This window comes from Dendrobium catenatum, unplaced genomic scaffold (genome assembly GCF_001605985.2).
Source record: "Dendrobium catenatum unplaced genomic scaffold, ASM160598v2 fragScaff_scaffold_388, whole genome shotgun sequence".
NCBI classification, from domain to species: Eukaryota; Viridiplantae; Streptophyta; class Magnoliopsida; order Asparagales; family Orchidaceae; genus Dendrobium; species Dendrobium catenatum.
In genome coordinates, this window is record NW_021318850.1 from 217,012 (window position 1) to 237,118 (window position 20,107).

The window sequence follows — 20,107 nt, forward strand, 5'->3', positions numbered from 1 at the left end:
TCTAATGCCTCAAAATATACATATCTAAATTTTTATATGATAGTAAAAATATCTTCTTTCTCAAACCTTCTTGTGTTGATGCTCACACTAATTTGGTTGATGCACTTATCTATTGTGATCCTCTCATGACTTCCTTTTTATTTTATTTTATTTTGAACATTGAGGTGCAAATGAGTTGAGTCGAGCTCGAGTCTAAGGGTATTCGAGTCGAGCTCGACTGTCAAATATCGAGCTTGAACTCGAGTCGAGCACAAAAGTCTAGCTCGACTCGACAGAGGAAAGAAAATCTCGTTGAGTTGCTCGAGCGACGTTTGAGCTCAGTTCGTCTGACGTGCCGGCGTTCGCGTCTGTGGCCATCTTCTTGTGTCGCCAGCGTCTCTCCATTGCCAGTTTCTATCCGTGGCCAGCATCCATGTCCGTTTGTCGATGCCAGCTTCTAACGTCACCAATGTTCGCGTCCATCCTCCATCACCAGCTTCCGCCCGTGTTCGTTGCAAGCTTGTGTCCACGTCCGTTTGCGTCCATCGCAAGCATCTTTCTCGCGCCAACTTTTCATTTTCCCACAGCAATATCATCCGCGAGCTGCTCGACGAGCTCGCGAGTCCTGCAATGAGCTATTCGAGCTCGAGCTCGATAAGCTGTTGAGCTTGAAATAGTGTTCGAGCTCGACTCGCGAGCTCAATAAGCTGGACTCGTTGAGGTTATCTCCAAGTTAAGTTCGAGTCAGCTCGCGAGCCGGCTTTACTCAGTTGCATCCTATTCACAATCTGCTAGTCTCGTTGATGCCCTCGTTGAGTGAGGTTCAATCATTACTCCGGTCTCTTCTTAGTCACGAGGACTTGCCGATTTTCATGCATCATCGGTGTTATTATACCCTCCATTCAATGAAATCTTATCAAAGCATCCTCTCTTTCTACATCATCAAATGCAAACTCTGTATCTTCAAGGGTTTCACGATGTCAAACGTGAGAATTCCAGGCTTTGCGAGAAAGACAATAACAATGTGTTAGTTGATATACATAGATAATTTTAAGAGTTTAATATATAAATAGCATAATTCTAAATGTTATATTTTGAAATCCCAGTAAAAAAACTATTGCAAAGCACTAAAGATTGATTGCTTAAAATTAATTAGATTTTTAGTTACCAAAAGAAATTGAATTAAACGTATAAAATGAATCATCTTTAAATCTATAATATATATTTATACATTCAGACACTGTAGAACCTGTTTTAAAAATATCTTAATAGGGCTATAAATCAAGTCGGCTCAAATGACTTGTGAAAGTTATTGAACTAAACTTTAGCAAGATCTAACGAGATTAATTCGCTCATGAGTCAACTCATTTAAAAATTAATATAAAATAGTTAAAAATAAAATAAAATTTAAATATTAAATTGTTAATTTTTTATTTTTAAAAAAAGTGATTTCTTATTATTTCTCTTTTAATTTCTCATTCAATTTATCAATTTATTATAATGATTATTTAAATTAAAATTATTTTCTTTTATAATAAACAAGCAAATTTATGTGTTGACTCAAAATCTTATAATAAAACTTGAGCTCTAGCATATCGTTGATTAATTAATCAAACTCAAACTTCTATCAAAATAAGTTTAGACTCAACTAATTTACACCGCTAGTAACAATAAAAGAAAATTACAAAAAATTCTTTTTTCTTTCCTCCATAAAACTAAATATTGAGATAATCTAAGCCCCAATTTAAAAACTATTTAGAAAAACACAATATCACCTACTAATGCAATCTAAATTAGGCTTCGTATGATACAACTTTCTTACTTAAATAACTTTTTAATACAATTTTAATTTTTAGACTAAAAAATTGTTTTATGGAGTATGAAAGCCGTCTCAAATGAAGCCTATCAGCTAACATAGCATTAGATTGACAAAAGAAATTTAAGTTAAACACTGAGAACAAAAACAAATTAATAGTAGAACAATGAGATATTACTGTATAAATAATTAAATATGATTACACTCTCACACCAGGGAAAGAAAAAAAATTAAAAAAATGTAATATCAGTCTTGTAGATTTTTAATATATTTAATTATAATATATTTTTATTGAATAATGATATCAAAGGATTTGTTTAACTAATTGATCTGTTCAATACTGACAGCTGTCCAGAATCTCCATTCAGTAAGAAAACCTCAAGAGGATTGTAGGTTGATGAACTTGATGCCACAGACCTGGTTGAAGGTTGCAGAATTATGCTTCCTTTGGGGCATTGCACAGTAAGCAGCCGAGGTCCAGTTCGCATCTTCCAAATCTACAAAAAATAAAAAGATGGATTCATATTATTGTTGGAAATATAAATATTTTGAGCAAAACACAAGAAAAAAAAAAAAAGATCAACCCATTTGGCAGGCCTGACTACCTGTTAGTAGAAGACAATTTAAAATAGGAGTGAGAATGATCTGATATCGAGTTGGTTTAGATCTACGTTGAAATAAGATCGAGCAATAAGTCTTTATCCTACTATATGAGTCATTTTTCACTATTGTGTCCTATTAAGAGCTAAATTCTCATTTAAATCTAATAAAAAAATGTCATTTTTAATACTTTTTAATCAAATTTTCTTTAGTCTGCCTCTACTTATCTTAACATATAAAAAACACTGCAGATCTCACCAACATCTTATAAAATTTTCCATTAAATTTGAGCAGTACCTTTCTATCACACAACAAGCCTAATGCATTCCTCCACTTCAACCATCCAACTTAATTCTACTAATAGACCCGAAATATCTTAAATGTGCAATATTTCTAATGGCTTGATCATCAATACCACAATTCCACCACTAGATCTATTACTACTACATTTGTACTCCATGATTCGGTTTTAGAACTACTCAAACAATTTTTTTTTTATTTTGAAAAATATTAGTATCACATCATAATCTATGTTCAATTACTCCCTTGTGGGCTCCAAAAATTTCACCACCTTGCACTTAAAGCAGATGGTGGGGGAATGGATGATGGACCCGATCAAGATCCAATGGTTCCGTCGTCCCGGGCCATCATGGACCCTGGTCTACTTAGTCAGAGGAGGTAGTCGATCCAACCTGACAGAAAGATCCTTGTCAGCAGCCATGAGTTGCTTCGTCCAAGGGTACCTTGTAGACCTGGGGTGAATGTTTGTCTAATGGGACAAATTTAAATCCACCTTAGCTAACGGATCCGGTGGTGGTGCATTGTAGATTGTAGATGCCTTATGTCTGCTTGTATAAATATTCCAGATCCGATGGCGGTGTATTGTAGATTGTAGACGCCTTCTATCTGCTTGTATAAATATTGCAGATCCGGTGGCGACGTTGTCTGGATGTCATGAGGCATCTCATAATCTTGATGTTGACTCCCCCTTTCTCATTCACCGGGGGAGGTTCTTCTGTACTTTGAGATCAATGACCGCCGCCTTGGAAAAGAACTCCTTTCAAAATCACCAGTATAGTAGACTCGTTATTTCCGGTGTTTGTAGACACCAGAACTGTTTTATTCTTGAGGATAAAACCAAGAAGAAACTTTGGAACACCAGGAAGTTTAGGAAGTTTAGTTCTAATTTGTTCAAACATCCCTTCCATTCTGTCAGGGGATGTCCTTTTTCGTATATCAAATTGTCTTCATACCCGACATACTTTGCAGCATTTTAATCACCGTTGTTGTAGGTGATACTTGTGCTTGTGTCCACAGTGGTTCGCTGTGCTTACGATATACCCACTATTGTTATCCACAAGTAATTCGTGTTGATTTGCAAGGACTCGTATCCACTACAACCTCCTGGAAGTGTTCGTGAAAGACTCATTGTTCCTACATCATATCCACTTTTTCACCAATCTCAGGTGGGTTTGATGACTACATTTGTTTGTAGGGGCGGATCTTTGATTGCTACATATGGGTAATACTCGTACACCTTGCACTTGTTTGTTGCTGCATACAAGTATAGTCCATTGACTTTGTAGGGACTGTTGTAGGAGTTCGTTGCATTCATTATTCGCCTACATTGGGATTTCATCTCTCAATTGTAACTTGTTGTTAGCTTGGACGATCGTGCCTTTAGACTTTGATTTGTTCATTCATCCAGAGCCCAGTCCTACGTATTCCATTGAGCCCGAGTTCAAGGTTCAATTCATGCTTGAGTCTTGTATGTTGTTATGGGTTCGGCTCTTTGCATCTCATTCAATCTCAAGCTCCTTGAGTCCCTTATTATTCTTGAAAATTCAAGTTCTAGTTCAATGTGCAAGTTCAAGTCCTCTTGCTATTTTGTTTGGTTTAAATTTGCAAGTCCTTGCAAGTTCAATTCCTTGTAGTGTAAACTTAGTTGATTGTTTAAAAGTTTCAAGTGTAAGTGATTGTTCAAATTCAGATTCATCTGGATCTGAGTTCATCAAGTTCATAAGCCCCACTTGATGTTATACAGTTTGAGCTCAAAGTACAAGTTCAAGTGTCCCCTGCAGTCCAAGTCTTCAAGTTCAGATGTTTAGATTCTTATTACTTGAGTTTAGTCTGAATTATTTGCTTATTTGATTATGATCATGTTAAGCCCTTTATATTTGTTCACTTAAGTCCAAAGCAAGTCCTCATTTGTTCAAGATGTAGGCCCAAATTCTGCTCAAGTCCACGGTGTTTTCAGTCTGAATTTCGGCAACCTCCCGGCGTCTCCCCTGTTTAGGGAAAAAATCCGAGAGACTAGCCTTCCCCTAGTCGCTACTTGAGCGCTTCGAGTGGGTGTCTAACGACACCGCGACCTTATTTTCTTTAATCCCCGCCCGCTACATGAGTGTTTAAGGGTCTTGGGTACCTGTTGAAAAGAGAGCACAAGTATTTCCCCACATGTGGATACTTAATTTTGTCCCCTTCACGCTACATGATCGGTCTGGGGATTACCCACCTCGCCACTAGCGTCGTGCCGGTTTTCCTCCCTACAACGCTACGTGAGCGCGCAGGGGGTTTGCCGGCTCGTCGCAAGATAATTAATTAATAATTATTAATTATAATTAACTCATAAATTATGATTAATTAATAATAATTTTAACTAATTATAATTAAAATATATATATTATTTATATAATAATAAAAAAAATCCCTCGGTTCGGTGGATTGACGAGAATTGGCCGAGAAGGGCGTGAGAGGCAAATAGTCACCTTCACAGCAAGCGAGTTCCCGTGCTTGCTTTCGATCAAATGCCGCAACTTCCGACCCAGCAGGAAGGAAAGTCGCTAAAGGAGTGGAGTCGACCAGTGCTAAGGAGCCGAAGAATCACGTGAGGGGAGAGAGGGAACCAGCTAGCTCCCGTTTTACCTTTGATCAAAATGTCGGACTTCCTATCCGACAAGAAGGGACTCGTTGAAGGGGCAACGCCGGAGGAGCAAAGTCGAACCGCACAGAGGCGAGGAAGCGCGCTAAAACGGAGAAAGTTACGATTACAGCGAGCAGGATCCCGTCGTTGCTTGCGATCAAAATGCGTAGCTTCCGGCCCGACTTGGAAGGGAACGTCGTCGAGCGAGTGGAGTCAATCAGCCACGAAGGAATCGGAGTAGTGACGGGAAGAGGAGAGAGCTCGCGGGAGAGAGCGGGAGCGAGTGAGACAGCTCGGGTGAGAGAAAGAGGGGAGAGCAGCCCGCGATCGAGAGCTTCACTCTTGTTTTAATAGCGTGGAAGGGGAGCGATCGAGGCGAACAAATCTCGGAACGGCGCCAAATGCACAGGTATGTCGCGGGATTTCTAGGATTTTAGCGGGTTTGAGTGGGATTTGCAGGATATGTCAGATGGTTAACATCCCTCCCATAATTTTAATGTTTGATACATTAACAATTCTTCAATAATTCTCACTCTTGTGCATCAGCTTATTATTAAAAAAACAAAATCTTTCTCCACTCATGTTGACCCCTATTAAACAGCCAAAAGAAACAAAAAAAAGAAAGAAAGAAGGAACACCTGTTGTAATACCGCTCAAATTCGCAAATCCTACAAGAAATCCCGTAAAGTCATGTAGCTCGGCTCTGTTTGCGTCGTTTCTCCATGCTTCCGCTCAAACCCTGCTAGAGGAGGTCCATTCTCGTCTTCATAACGTGACGAAATGGAGCCTTCAGGCTCCTACTGTCGAATCCCACACGAAAGCCTTGATCCCTTCCTCCCGCAAGCTTTCTTCCTCCAACCTCAAATCCCTCCTCCGACTTCTCTACTTGACCAAATCCAACAAACCAAAGCTACATACGAGCTCTTCTTCCCTCGGCCAAAACCCAAACTCCACGGCTTCCAACCTTAGGAGACAAATACTTACCTCCAACTGGAGCCAACATCCCGCATACAGCCCGTCATAGAGCCCCATTCATCTGCATCTTCCTATTCTAGCCGACGCCTACTCCCTTTCGATATATCCCACTCATACTCTTCCTCCTCCGACGCCTCTCTCGCGAGCAGAGCCCATCCCCTTCTGCCATTCGCACCCATCCCAACCTAAGCCACTCGACGCCTCCTATATCCAAACCCCTTAGCCAACACCAAACCGAACTTTGCCCACTCTAAAGCCTGATATCTCCACTCATACAGTTGATCCCTAGTCTAGACCGAACTCCATTGAGCTGGTTTGCCTTTGCTCAACCCGCCCGCCTGCTTGATCTCCACTCATACATTTGATCAAGAATGAACTTACAATTTCAATAAACAGAGGACTTGTGAACTCAAACTCAAATGGGTTCAGAGAATTTGAACTTGCACTGTGGACTCAAATTGAATACGAGCTTGAACTAAATGACATTGCATAGAACTTTGTTGCAAATTCGATTTCATGGATTATGTTTTGATGATTAGCAAACACTCTTGCTTCTTTTCGACTGCATTTTACTACTGACATTTTATGGATTCAAAGATCGGACGGAAATCGAAATCAGCTCGAGACTGGGTAGATTAGGGTTGAGTCATTCTGTAATTTTCCTTTTTCCCTTTCTTGAGTCAATTGTAAATGTTTGAAGTGACTGATGTTAAGTAACCCTACACACACACGTGAGAGATTTAGAATTTTTGTTTTTACTCACATCGTCCCAGACGATATTTATATCGACCTGTATGATCGAGTTCAAAACAGAAGTTCTAATCAGGATTTCTTAGTTAAGGCAGCCGTAATTAGCTGATCGTCCTGGACGATACATTTATCGGACATGACGATATGCTCAAAATAGAAAGAAATAGCTGCCATGATCAATTTACGTATTCTATATTTTTGGAAATCGGCCAGAACGATCGTGAGATCGGCCTGGACAATATTGCACAATTATGCCTAAATTGATCCGGCAATCAAGGAAGCAATTAAGGATGAATTGATACGATCACATCGTCCTGGACGATCGTGGGATCGGTCAGGACGATATATTCAAAAACCCTTAGTTGCTCCTGGACGATAAATATCGGCCAGCACAAATTCAGGGCGATATTCTGGCCGATCAGGATCGGACAGCTCGAATTCAGGGCGATGCTCTGGACGATTTTCCTATGATTTGAACTGATCGTCCAGGACGATCGTGAGATCGGCCGGGAAGATCAAGCCAATTTTTAATCGTCCAGTTCATTTTCAGAGCGGTGTTCTGGCTGATCATATGTGTTTTGAACTGATCGTACAAGACGATATTATTATTGTCCTGGACGATAAAGTCGGCAACTAGCATTTATTGAGCTCCTTTGAAACTCCTCTATTTAAAAGCTATTGTTCAACGTTTTTTAGCATCCTTGGCTACTATCTTGACCTGAGAAAACCTAAAGGAGAGAGAGAGAAGGATCTCGTGAGGGGGAGCTTATAAGGGAGTTCACAATGGTTGCTCCAAGCATTGTTCCACTTCTTCCCTATAGTCTCTTATCTTCAGAAGGGTTGGGAGAGGTAAGCTTCAGCAATCGATCGAGGTTCTCTGTCTGCTTCAGGAGGAAGCAAAAGGAGTGGGGTTCTTTGCTTTGCCGGGGGTGGCAAAAAGGAGGTGTTTTGTAAGGGCTTCTCCGCCTAGCTGTGGGGCCTAAAGGAGAGTCACGTTGGTAGTGCAATACTCGGAGGGCGCCTCCGGGGAGTGGACGTAGGTCATATTGACCGAACCACTATAAACCCTTGTGTTCTTTTTACTGCTTCCGCACTTTAATTTTCTGCACTTGTTTTTTTATGGTGACTTTGATTTGTGATATTTGTTATTGGATTTAAAGAATTTTTTAAAATACCAATTCACCCTTCCCCTCTTGGTTAGTCTCGGGATTAGTTCATAGGGCCTAACATCCCTAACGAACTATCAAGTGGTATCAAAGCGGGATTCATAAAAACTGAGTTTGAAAACTTTTTGAATTTTGATCTCTGGCTAACTTTGAGAATCGTAATACAACCGAATGATATTCTATTACACGACCTCCTTTGTTTGACAACCTTCCTTTTGATTTTTGAAAAACCAGTATGTCTACTTTTCTGCAATCAACTGATTATCGCATGTGGATGCTTATTAAAGAAGGATATTCTCCACCTTCTCGTGAAATTAACGGAATTAAAACTGAAGTTGCTTTTACTGAATGGACTTTCGATGAAAGAAATTTAGCTCAATTAAATGCGAAGTATTTGAATTATTTTTTCTGTGCTTTAAAATCTGAGGATTACATGCGTGTTTCTATTTGCTCTACTGGAAAAGAGGTTTGAAATAGGTTGTGCATTACTTATGAAGGAACCAATGAAGTAAAACAATCTCGTTTGAATATTCTCTTGCATGACTACGAACTTTTTCGTATGAAACATTCTGAATCAATTTCTGATATGTATATAAGGTTTACTCAAATTGTTACTTCTTTGCATGCCTTAGGAAGAGAACTTTCAAATTATAAAAAAGTAAACAAGATTTTGAGATGCTTGCCTTCGTCTTTTGATGCTAAAATCACTGCAATCACTGAATCTAAAAATTTAAACACATACTTGATTGATAACTTACTTGGCTCACTCATTGCTTACGAGCAAAGAGTGAATCAAAGAAATCAGGATGCATGTGAGAAAAGAAAGGAGAAAACGATGGCACTGAAGGCACACAAATCGGACTCTGACTCTTCCGGGTTTGAAAGCGATGACATTGCGAAGATCATATTGATCAAAGTGATGAAGAAGAGGTATGTAAACCAACTTATGATCAATTATTCAAAATTTATGAAAAAATTCATGCATCATACAAAAAAATTAAGAAAACTCATGCTAGTTTGAAGTTGGAGCTTTTGAATATACAAAAAGAGCATGAAATCATTCTCAAAGATCATTCTACGATTGATTCAAATCACATGGCTCTACTTGATGAATTTGATGATTTAAACAAAAAGCATTCATAATTAATTGATGAGCATGATGCATTAAAAGTTTCACACACCTCGCTCGAATTTGATTTTAAGAAATCTGAAGAGAGAAAGCAAAATTTGATGATTGAAAATGATTTCTTAAAAAATACTAACTTGAGGCTTAAAAATGAATTGGACTCAATTAAGAGAAATTGGATGACACCCACTTTTGATCTAAAGTCAAGACCTAGGAAGAGGCATTACAATCCAAACCATTTAAGAAATCCTTTTCCTGGCGTTAGATGTTTTTCATGTGGCATGCTATGACATATCTCACACACTTGCACTGTTCACCGTAGTACACACTGGGTGTGGAGACCAAAATTGCATGATTAACAGCATAGCACACAAGCATCGCTTTCTACTATTCATAAGAAGGGACCCAAACCTTTTTGGGTTTCTAAATATGATAGTTATTGATTCTTGCAGGAGTGCTCTCACTAAAGACCTCGTGAGAAGCATATGATACTTGGACAAAACAGAGGCTCACAATTTCTTGAAATGCTTTGTTAATTAAATGATTGTTTTGTTTATTTTTCGTGCTAGCTTTTTGTTATTTTAACTGTTCTATTTTTTTTCTTTGGTTTTCTATATGATGATTTTTTCAAGCCTTTTAGATTTTGGAGATTTAATGCCAATGATTAGCACCTCTAAATCGGTTAAAGGGAGAAACACTGTTGATGTTTTTCCCTCCTAACCTCTTTTAGTAGGTATAATTTTTCTCTAAAACAAAAATCTATCTCATTTTAACAAATGATTTTTGAAATTAAAATCTTTTTTATCTTAATACAATAATCTATCCTATATATAATGTCCAAAGTTTTTATATATCTTTCAAGTTAATTGAAATCTTGCCATTGCACATATCACATGATTTTGATTGTGTTTTGTGACTAGTTCTTCCCTATGTTAGAGAGAAGGCTCCTATTCTCTAATATCTGGAAGATATACTCACAACTAAGAATCATTTTTAAGAGATTGTAAAAGAGAATTTAGCTTGTAAAAATAAAAAAAGGGGAAAGTGGCAAAGTCGCCAAATTGAAATAAAAAGAGTATACACAAAAGTGTATCAAAAATCAAAAAATGTTCAAAGAGCAAATCAAAGTGACAAGAGGCATAAAATGAGCCCACTAAAGGCAAGCTATCATCTCTTTTCAAAACTTTTAAAACTTAGAAGAACTCATGGGTTATTTGATATTTTCAAAGGCTTGATTTCAAATTCTATGATTGAGATAAATTACTTTGATATATTATCTATGAGATATTTTAATTGTAACCAAGTTTTAAATGGATCTTCTTTTTACCCAATTAAGTTATTCTGAGTTAAGCCTTTTATTTTCAAAAGACAATTTTTATCCTGAAAGAAGTTCGAGCTAGGGATTAACAGGATCAAATATTCTACCGTTTTCATATTGTGACATTGTTAACTCATTGATCTTTTGAATCTCTAAAATTTAATGTTTTGCAAAATTTGTCATATGGATGCTTTGTTAAAACAAAAAAAAAGAAAGAAAAATTAAAAACAAAAATTTTGTTTTTCCTTTGCTGATTTTTAGTTTTTTCGTTGTTGTTTTTAACCTTTTATTTTATTTGTTTTTGGGGCTTTCTCTGATCATCTCCATCTTTCCTTAGTTTCCAATTTCTTGTCACATCGTCCTGGCCGATATCTCTATCGTCCTGGACAATATGATAATTTCTCTTCATCCATCTGCTGAACTTTTCTGAGCTTGCTGTAAATCATCGTCCCGGACGATACCTTATCGTCCTGAACGATCTGATCGAACTCTGTTACAATCATCTTGATCGTCTTGGCCGATACAACTTTCGTCATGACTGATGCATTTATGGTCATCGTCCTGGCCGATACACTGGATCGTCCGAGACGATCCACGTGTCAGTACGTTTAAAATCCATAATTAAAATCTTCGCATAAATTATACTTATACAGCCCTGACCCCCTATGTGAATCGACGCCCGGTCGAAATCACATATCAGGAGTGTGCTGAACTGTTGCAGCTATCCACCACCGGGGATAAGCTGCATACCATCATCTCAGATCCTAATTTTAACTGGACCTCGGCAAATCATTTTCTTCGCCAGACCAACGCACCCTTTCATATTGGAGATACTAGCTCTTTAGTCAAAGATGCTAGGACAATCCAGCATGTCCTTCGCACTTCCATTATTTCAAAAGCTGGGGGCCGAGTCCACATCACTCCTCTGCTTTCTTTGACTACCTTTTACATCATGGCCCGTAGAGAGTTTAATGTCAGACTTGATTTTTCGATACATTGATCATTTGACAACAATCCGCAACCCAGGTTATAAGAGGAAACCCAACCTGGCTTTAGGACATCTCATAGCTTATGTTCTTGAAACCAAATATCAACTTCAATATCCTGCTCGTCACGACCTTCAGCCTCCTTGCTACTCAAATAGCTCTTTCAATATCCTCCACAGTACTTGTCTCCACCCAGGAGATGGGGAACCTCAGGGGGCTGAGGAGGAGGCTCCCGCTCCCGTTCCTGAACTTGCTCCTCTCCACCAGCACTCACAGTTTGATCAGTTGGTAGAAAGATTTGATCAGTTGGAGACCCGATTCGACACTTTTGTAGCTCACCAGCAGCAGCAACACGATGAAGTTATAGCCCGTTTCGATACCTTTGCTGCACACCAGTAGCAACAACACGACCAGGACATGGCCTGGTTTGGCTCACAGTTTGCTGCCATGACCATTTTCTTTCAACCACCACCACCACCACCACCGTCTGATGATCAGGGACCCTCGTTTTTCTAGTCTTAGATTCTGTTTCCTGTAGTTGCTTATGTTTGTTTTTCTTTCTTTTTGTACTTTTTCTGCTTTAGTTGCTTTTTAGTTCCCTCCTTTTTGAAATGTCAAAAGGGGGAGTAATATGTTTGTACTTGCTAGTTTGTACTTGATTGATTATGCTTGTTGCTTTAGTTTGTGCTTGCACTTTCGAATACATGTTCTACACTACTGTTTTTGAAATAATTGTCAAAGTGTTTGCCATCATCAAAAAGGGAAAGATTGTTGTAAATTCGGTTTCATGGATTATGTTTTGATGATTAGCAAATACTCTTGCTTCTTTTCAACCGCCTTTTACTACTGATATTTTCAAGATTCAAAGATCGGACGGAAATCGGAATCAGCTCGAGACTAGGTAGATTAGGGTTGAGCCAATCTGTAATTTTTTTTCCCTTTCTTGAGTCAATTGTAAATGTTTGAAGTGACTGATGTTAACTAACCATACACACACACTTGAGAAATTTAGAATTTCTATTTTTTACTCACATCGTCCCAGACGATATTTATATCGGCTTGAACGATCGAGTTCAAAATAGAAGTTTTAATCAAGATTTCTTAGTTAAGGCAGCCGTAATTAGCTGATCGTCCTGGACGATACATTTATCGGACATGACGATATGCTCAAAATAGAAAGAAATAGCCGCCATGATCAATTTAAGTATTATGTATTTTTGAAAATCGGCCAAGACGATCGTGAGATCGGCCTGGACGATATTGCACAATTATGCCTAAATTGATCCGGCAATCAAGGAAGCAATTAAGGATGAATTAATACGATCACATCATCCTGGACGATCGTGTGATCGGCCGGGACGATATATTCAAAAACCCTTAGTTGCTCCTGGAGGATAAATATCGGTCAGCACAAATTTAGGGCGATGTTCTGGCCGATCAAGATCGGACAGCTCGAATTCAGAGCGATGCTCTGAATGATTTTCCTCTGATTTGAACTGATCGTCCGGGACGATCGTGAGATCGGCCGGGACGATCAAGCCAATTTTCAATCGTCTAGTTCATTTTCAGAGCGGTGTTCTGGCCGATCATCTGTGTTTTAAACTGATCGTACATGACGATATTATTAACGTCCTGGATGATAAAATCGGCAACTTGCATTTATTGAGCTCCTTTGAAGCTCTTCTATTTAAGAGCTATTGTTCAACGTTTTTAAATATCCTTGGCTGCTGTCTTGACCTGAGAAAACCTAAAGGAGAGAGAGAGAAAGAGGGAGAGAGAGAGGATCTTGTGAGGGGGAGCTTGTTAGGGAGTTCATAAGGGTTACTCCAAGCATTATTCCACTTCTTCTTCCCTAGAGTCTCTTGTCCTTGGAAGGGTTGGGAGAGGTAAGCTTCAACGATCGATCAAGGTTCTCTGCCTGCTTCAGGAGGAAGCAAAAGGAGTGGAGTTCTCTTCCTTGCCGGGGTGGCAAAAAGGAAGTGCTTTGTAAGGGCTTTTCCGCCTAGCTGTGGGGGCAGAGGGCGCCTCCGGAGAGTGGACGTAGGTCAAGTTGACCGAACCACTATAAACAATTGTGTTCTTTTTACTGCTTCCGCACTTTAATTTTCCGCACTTGTTTTTCTGTGGTGACTTTGGTTTGTGATATTTGTTATTCGTTTTAAAGAATTTTTTAAAATATCAATTCACCCCCTTCTTAGTTAGCCTCGGGACTAGTTCATAGGGCTTAACATCCCTAACGAACTTTCAAACTTGAATTTGTGTATTAAAAGACAAGGAATTCAAGCAGTAAGGAGTTTGACTTGAATGATCAATAATGAACTTAGTTTGAACTCGAACTTGAGTTGGGCCGTAGAGAACTTAAACTTGAATGAACTATAAAGAGATGAATTCATAACAGCATAGAACTTGAAATGAGTAAAACTTAAATGTATTTGAACTTGACATTGGACAAACGAATGACAAAATGAAGAATGACTTTGATTCAGACTACAATGAACAGAACTTGGATTTGAACATATATATATATATATATAATAGAACTTGAGTAATAGACAAGGGAACTCAAACTACAAGCTGCTTTCAAGGATATTTGTGTGGTCAATAGCAACTCCAATGTTAATGAAATACACTCTAATGGCAAGTTAAAGCAAGTAGAAATTACAAATGCAGGACAATTGTAGTGAAAATGTCATGCATACTATTGATGATTGGTCAACTGGTAAAAGAAGCTCATGCTACTTGTGCATATGAAAAGAAACATCTAATAAATGTGGAAGTATGAACTAAGCGACTTGCAATATGATGATATATTCATAATGCAAGGGGGTTCATAGTGAATGTAGTGAGCTACATACAAGTGATTATAGATAACGTAGCAATGAACGCAATAACTCAACAATAATTCAGCTTCAAGTAAACATGTCAATTCTCCACCGGGCATAAAAGGCAATCAATATTATCTAACGCCAAAGCATGGGAGGCATACAATCAATCTCCTACAACTAATGCTAAACATATACATCAACTATCTGCAAGCAAAAGAGGTTGGCAAGTGGTGACTTGTTAGCCAAAAATATATCCCAAGAGTTTAAAGTAAATGCAATTTACAGACAATTAGTGTCCTGAAATTTGGCCACCCGCTCATAGGCAATTGCAGTTACCCACAGACGCACATGATGCAGCATATGATGAATGCTACAATGTCCCTTCAGATGATGGTGATCAATCAACAGGTGAAGGCTACAGTTCTTTACAAATGCTGAAAGTCAACATGCAAGCAAATGCATCAACTCGCCTGCAATCAACATCAAAATGCAAGCAACTACATTCAGCTTGACAAGCAGTAAATAAGAGGAAATTTGATTACAAATAAATGTGTTGAGACTCCAAATAATACTATGAATTGCATGCAAATGATGATAAAAAGCCTATAATGCACGTTACATGTTACTTACAAGTAAGAATGAAGGCCCACAATGTATACAAGAAATGTGCAGTGAATATGGTAATTAATCAGCAATCACATATGTTGGAAGCTAACACCCGACCGCAACAAGCACAAATTCTTATATGCCGCCGTCAAAGATCCTTCGTAGGTGCAACAAGTTACCTACAAATATGGGGAGTAGGCATGTGATGAACGCAAGCATCCACAAGCTGTCATAACATAAGGCGATGAACTCTATGGCATCTTTAGATCAGTCACCGTTCAATGTTGAGCAAATACACATTGATCTATCACAATCAAACACCGAATGGTATGCAACAAATGCAAGTTCCCATGGACCCCTGTAGAAGACCCATCCTACACACCAAATGTCATCCACGAATAAAGTGACAAAGATCTACAACAAATACAATCTCTCATGAGCTACTATGGGAGACATGTTGCATTCAAATGGCAGTTTCCCACACAACCAAGCGGCGTCAAATATTCCAAATGTCATCCCCCGCACATGCACTATAATATGTATGCACATAGGTACACAAAGGGGCAAGTGCAATTACAAAACCTGCATGGGCCCCGACGAGCATGTTATGAGTACACACATGACGTCTAGGGATACTGTGCAGGTCAATAAATGAATGTAGTTCGAGCTCGATCCTTCTATATGGATATATAGGAGTCGACACGGCTCAAATTATCAAACAGATATACGGTCAATGTGTTGACCAAAATATCTATTTTATACGTTCATATAAAACCTTCAAGATCTATTAAACGAATGGTTCAATAACAAAGGCTTAAAGCCTACGAAACCTCATGTTTTTTCGGCAGCTCGACAAAGTTAACAAGGTTCAATCCCCAAATGAAAATGACTCGGTGTACCGCGATGATGGCCCTGTTGAATGCAAATTTCAACCGGAGATGTTAACTTCAAATATTTTAAAATGCCCTCAAACGCCCTTAAAATTCAAAATTTTGAAATACCAAAATTAAAAATTATAATTCTATCTCCAATTTTATTGATTTCTACAACATTATCCTTCAAGCACTTATTAATAATTACACCTGTACCATTTAAAACAACTCCTTGAATAACATACATAGTTTAAATTCTAAACTATCAATTTTCTTAGTTTTTTCTACAACTCATTTAATTTCCTGAGTACATAAAATACTTATTTTCTTATGAATCATAAAATCTATTAATTTCATTAATTTATCTGTAAGGATGTCTATATTCCTAATTCTAGTTTAATGGACTAACTTCTTTGCCCACATCTGTCCATAATGTGGGAACTCTTGTCTATTTAACACTGCACCTAAGCGCCGGTTCAATGGCCCTTGCACATTTTTTTGTTGTATTCAGACCATACAACACATCGCTTACAAGGATCTCCCTAGTATTAACATAATATATTAAATGATTTATGTCATGATTATTCAACAAATTTTATACTTATTTATTGACTACATAGCATAACCTTCAACTTTTCTCATCAAGGCATGAGACTTGGCAATAATATTGTTTGAAATTAGATCGAGCATGACCTTAAAATTGCCTTTTGGTTTAAATAAATTAAGAGGCTAAATCCAATTAAAGTTTGGTTCAAAACCAACTTGAAGATTAGACTAGCCAAATAAGTAGCTTAACTCGAGCTCAATCCAAAAAAAAAAAAACTCTATTCAATCTTTTAGCAAAACTATCAACCCTACCATTAAACGCCCAAAGGGCCACTATCACTATCCACAATTATCAATATAAAATAGTGACATTGTATTCTGTAACGAATTTGCACGTAAGGACATTTACTATTGATTATGAGATACATGAAACAAGAACATAAGATATGGTTTGAGGGATACCACTGTATTCTGTATCACTATCCACATTCCACAATTATTAATATAAAATAGTGACAATGTATTAAGTATTACTATCCACAATTGTCAATATGAAATAGGGGCACTGTACTCTATATTGAATTTGCACGCAAGGACATCCACTATTGATTATGAGATACAGATACAAGAATATATGATATGGTTTGAGGGATACCACAATTATATTAATGATAAGGAACTAGTCACATACATGCTATAAAAGGTCATCTAAATTCATACAAGGATAACCTAATGGCACTGAGTTATTTAAGGGTGATCCATAGCACCAAAACATCCATAAATAAATCAAATAATATTAGCGGATTGGAGAAAAAAAATCAAAATGGTCCATTGATTCTTTATAAGGAATTAAAATAGTCCCCAAATATATTAACGAATCATTTTAATCCCTCATGTCTTAAAAAAGCAATCAAAATAGTCTCATTCCTCTTTAAAGAATTGAGGGATCAAAATAATCTTTTAATATAATTGGAAATTGTTTTGATCTTTCATAAATAGTCAATGGATTATTTTGATTCTTTTCTCTAGCCGATTGTTAAGCCCACAAATTTTGGTCGAAACTCCAATGTTTTAATACATAATCCACAAACTGCATCAGGTACCTACTTTCAAGATGATGCATTTTATAGAAGGGAGTAAAGGATCAGGTATCTTACTTTCAAGATGATGCATTTTATAGAAGGGAGTAAAGGAGGTATCCATTAAGGACTCATTCTATCTATCTCCTCTGGATCTATGCTAAAAGTTAAGAAGATTCTTCAGCATCAATTGCTACAAACCAAATGACAATGTGCAGACTTTCTCAATGGGAATCTGACAAACTTTTGTTAGATCTAATATTCAAGAGACTATTTCTCTTATTTATTATATCAGAAAAATTTAGATCATAAGAACCTCGAAAAAACCAAAAAGTCTTGCTTGCATCAATCTTCAAATGAAACATCCAACTACGTTTACATTTTACCATGATAACTCAGATTTATCCATCATTTTAGAAAGTCTGAAAAAAGTTTGTGCAAAAATAGGAGATAAGCTAGAGAAATTTCAGGAATTTAAGCAAGTGCCAAGAATACCAACATTTTGAGATGATCGCTATGATTAGGGGCAGGATCAATATTTTTTTTTAAGATGGGCAAATTTATCATGAAAATAAATTAGGATAAATTCCAGTAAAATGTTCTATATTAATAATAAAGCCTAGTATTTTAGCAAATGAAAAATGTGAAGTTGTCACATAAAGACTGGTGCACCCATCTGGCAACCAGATTCTAGAAAATTTTAAAAATTAGAAAAATGTTACTTCTAGTTACCTCAATAATCCCTTTACGTGGTGCATGAATTGCTAAACATAAGTAGTAGTCATTTTTTCTAAGTCCAGGGTAGTTTGAACTAGTTGACGCTTTGTCTTTGTCAATCATTGCCTCCATAAAAAGACAAGATGCTTCCCGGTAACCCTAACAGGTTAAGGAAAATCGTACAAAGTCAATAGTCAACAAAATCAAAACCCAAATATACCCAATTAAAAGATGTACCTTCCAAAGTCGAACAACAACAAGTGCTTGAGTATCCAGCAAAAGAATCCTGCCAAGAGAATCTGTTATAGCAGCTAATGTACCACTAGGGCTGACGGCAAGTTTCTCTCCTTTCCTTGGTGAATCCTTCAAGCATGTCAAAGGTGACGCTGCCACAAATATGCTGCTAGAAATAAGTCAATGACAAGTAGTAACATGCACATTGATGCTGCTATTTAAATTTCCATTTCAAGCATATAATCTTTAGAATAAATTGGATCTGAAGATTGTTAAAACTAGGAAATGCAGCCAAATGTCTGAAAGTTGATATCATTAAGCATGGTAGCCTTATTAGGATCCTGCAGCAAATTGGCAACTGGATGTTCTCAGGCATGAATGAATCTTTAATAAAATTAGATTGGAAAACGCGTCACATTCTCACCCCAAAAAAGAGGCACAGGAAAGAAGTTGGGTTAGCTCATCCTGCTTTAACGTGCAAATCTAACTTGAAGAGAATCAGAGAGAATTCACGTGTTACCGCAGACTGTTTTAAAGTCATCCAAGAATATATGCACGCGGCCTTGTCGTTAATTGCAGGTCACACCTCTCTGGCAATATTAGAAACTAAACTAAGGCCTCTCCTTGCTCGGCTTAAATATCATGAACATGTATCTGAAGTCTCAATCATGTTCTATGGCATTCCCAACATCTAACGACACTGCCCAAAGCACGAGCCACCTTTTGACTCTCTATTTTACTATTAATTCAAAAAACGTATAGAAAAAGGGCAGCATGATCGCTCAAACTCCATCTAATGATAATAAATTATTCTAAAAGAGGATATCAAAATGATGCATATAAGACACAGCCTCCACAAAAAATAATCCTAAAAGTATCCAATCTCTCCCTCTCCTTTTGCTCTTCACCGTAAGCAGATGCAGCTTTTACATGTTTCCTCCCTCACTGCCGTTTCTCTATTTCAACACATTTGCTATCAATGTACCATAATTGGATTTTACAAAGTAACATTAGTCACTACTTTTGTCAGACATAAAAATGTTGCAACCTTTCCTTTATAAATTTTGACACAAATTTAAGTGAGTCCGGTTGTGCAAGTAGTGACAATTGGTTAAATAGATTGTGCCATCCAGGAGTACGCTTTTATTTATCATAGTTTGATTGTTCGTGAAGAATAAGATCTACATCATCATAAATAGGGGCAAAACAAGCCTTAATTTTAAGGAGGGTGGTGGGGTGGGGGTGGTGGGCAAACTTATAAATAACTGTTGGTGTTACCTCGAATTTGGCTCAACCCTTCACTACAAGAAAATGGATCATCAAAAAGAAAGCATGATATTAGCTACAAAAAAGAAAAATTCTATTTAGTTTAAAAATACCAAGTTCAACACAATTATATCCTTGTGTATCGAATTTTAACTGCAAATAAGGATGACTAAAACAATCAAGCATTTTCTAGTAATTATTTTTAAGAAAGCTGGTTAACACAAGTTATTCAAAATAAGCTTATATAAATGATGATAAGCATTATCAAAGAAAAGAAGGCAAGCAACAAAAATTGATTTGCACCAGGTGTGGAGTTGTTTTTT

At 37.4% G+C, this 20,107-nt stretch overlaps 1 protein-coding gene across 1 annotated transcript; it reads right to left on the reverse strand.

The window, feature by feature from the left end:
* Window positions 1-1,904: 1,904 nt before the first annotated feature.
* Window positions 1,905-18,859, reverse strand: LOC110108377 (rab3 GTPase-activating protein non-catalytic subunit-like; the record flags this gene model as incomplete). Its single annotated transcript, XM_028693914.1, has 4 exons — window positions 1,905-2,292; window positions 18,300-18,443; window positions 18,522-18,687; window positions 18,798-18,859. Coding segments are annotated over 4 exons (552 nt in total), but the record flags the coding sequence as incomplete, so codon positions are not given.
* Between the last annotated feature and the right edge of the window lie 1,248 nt (window positions 18,860-20,107).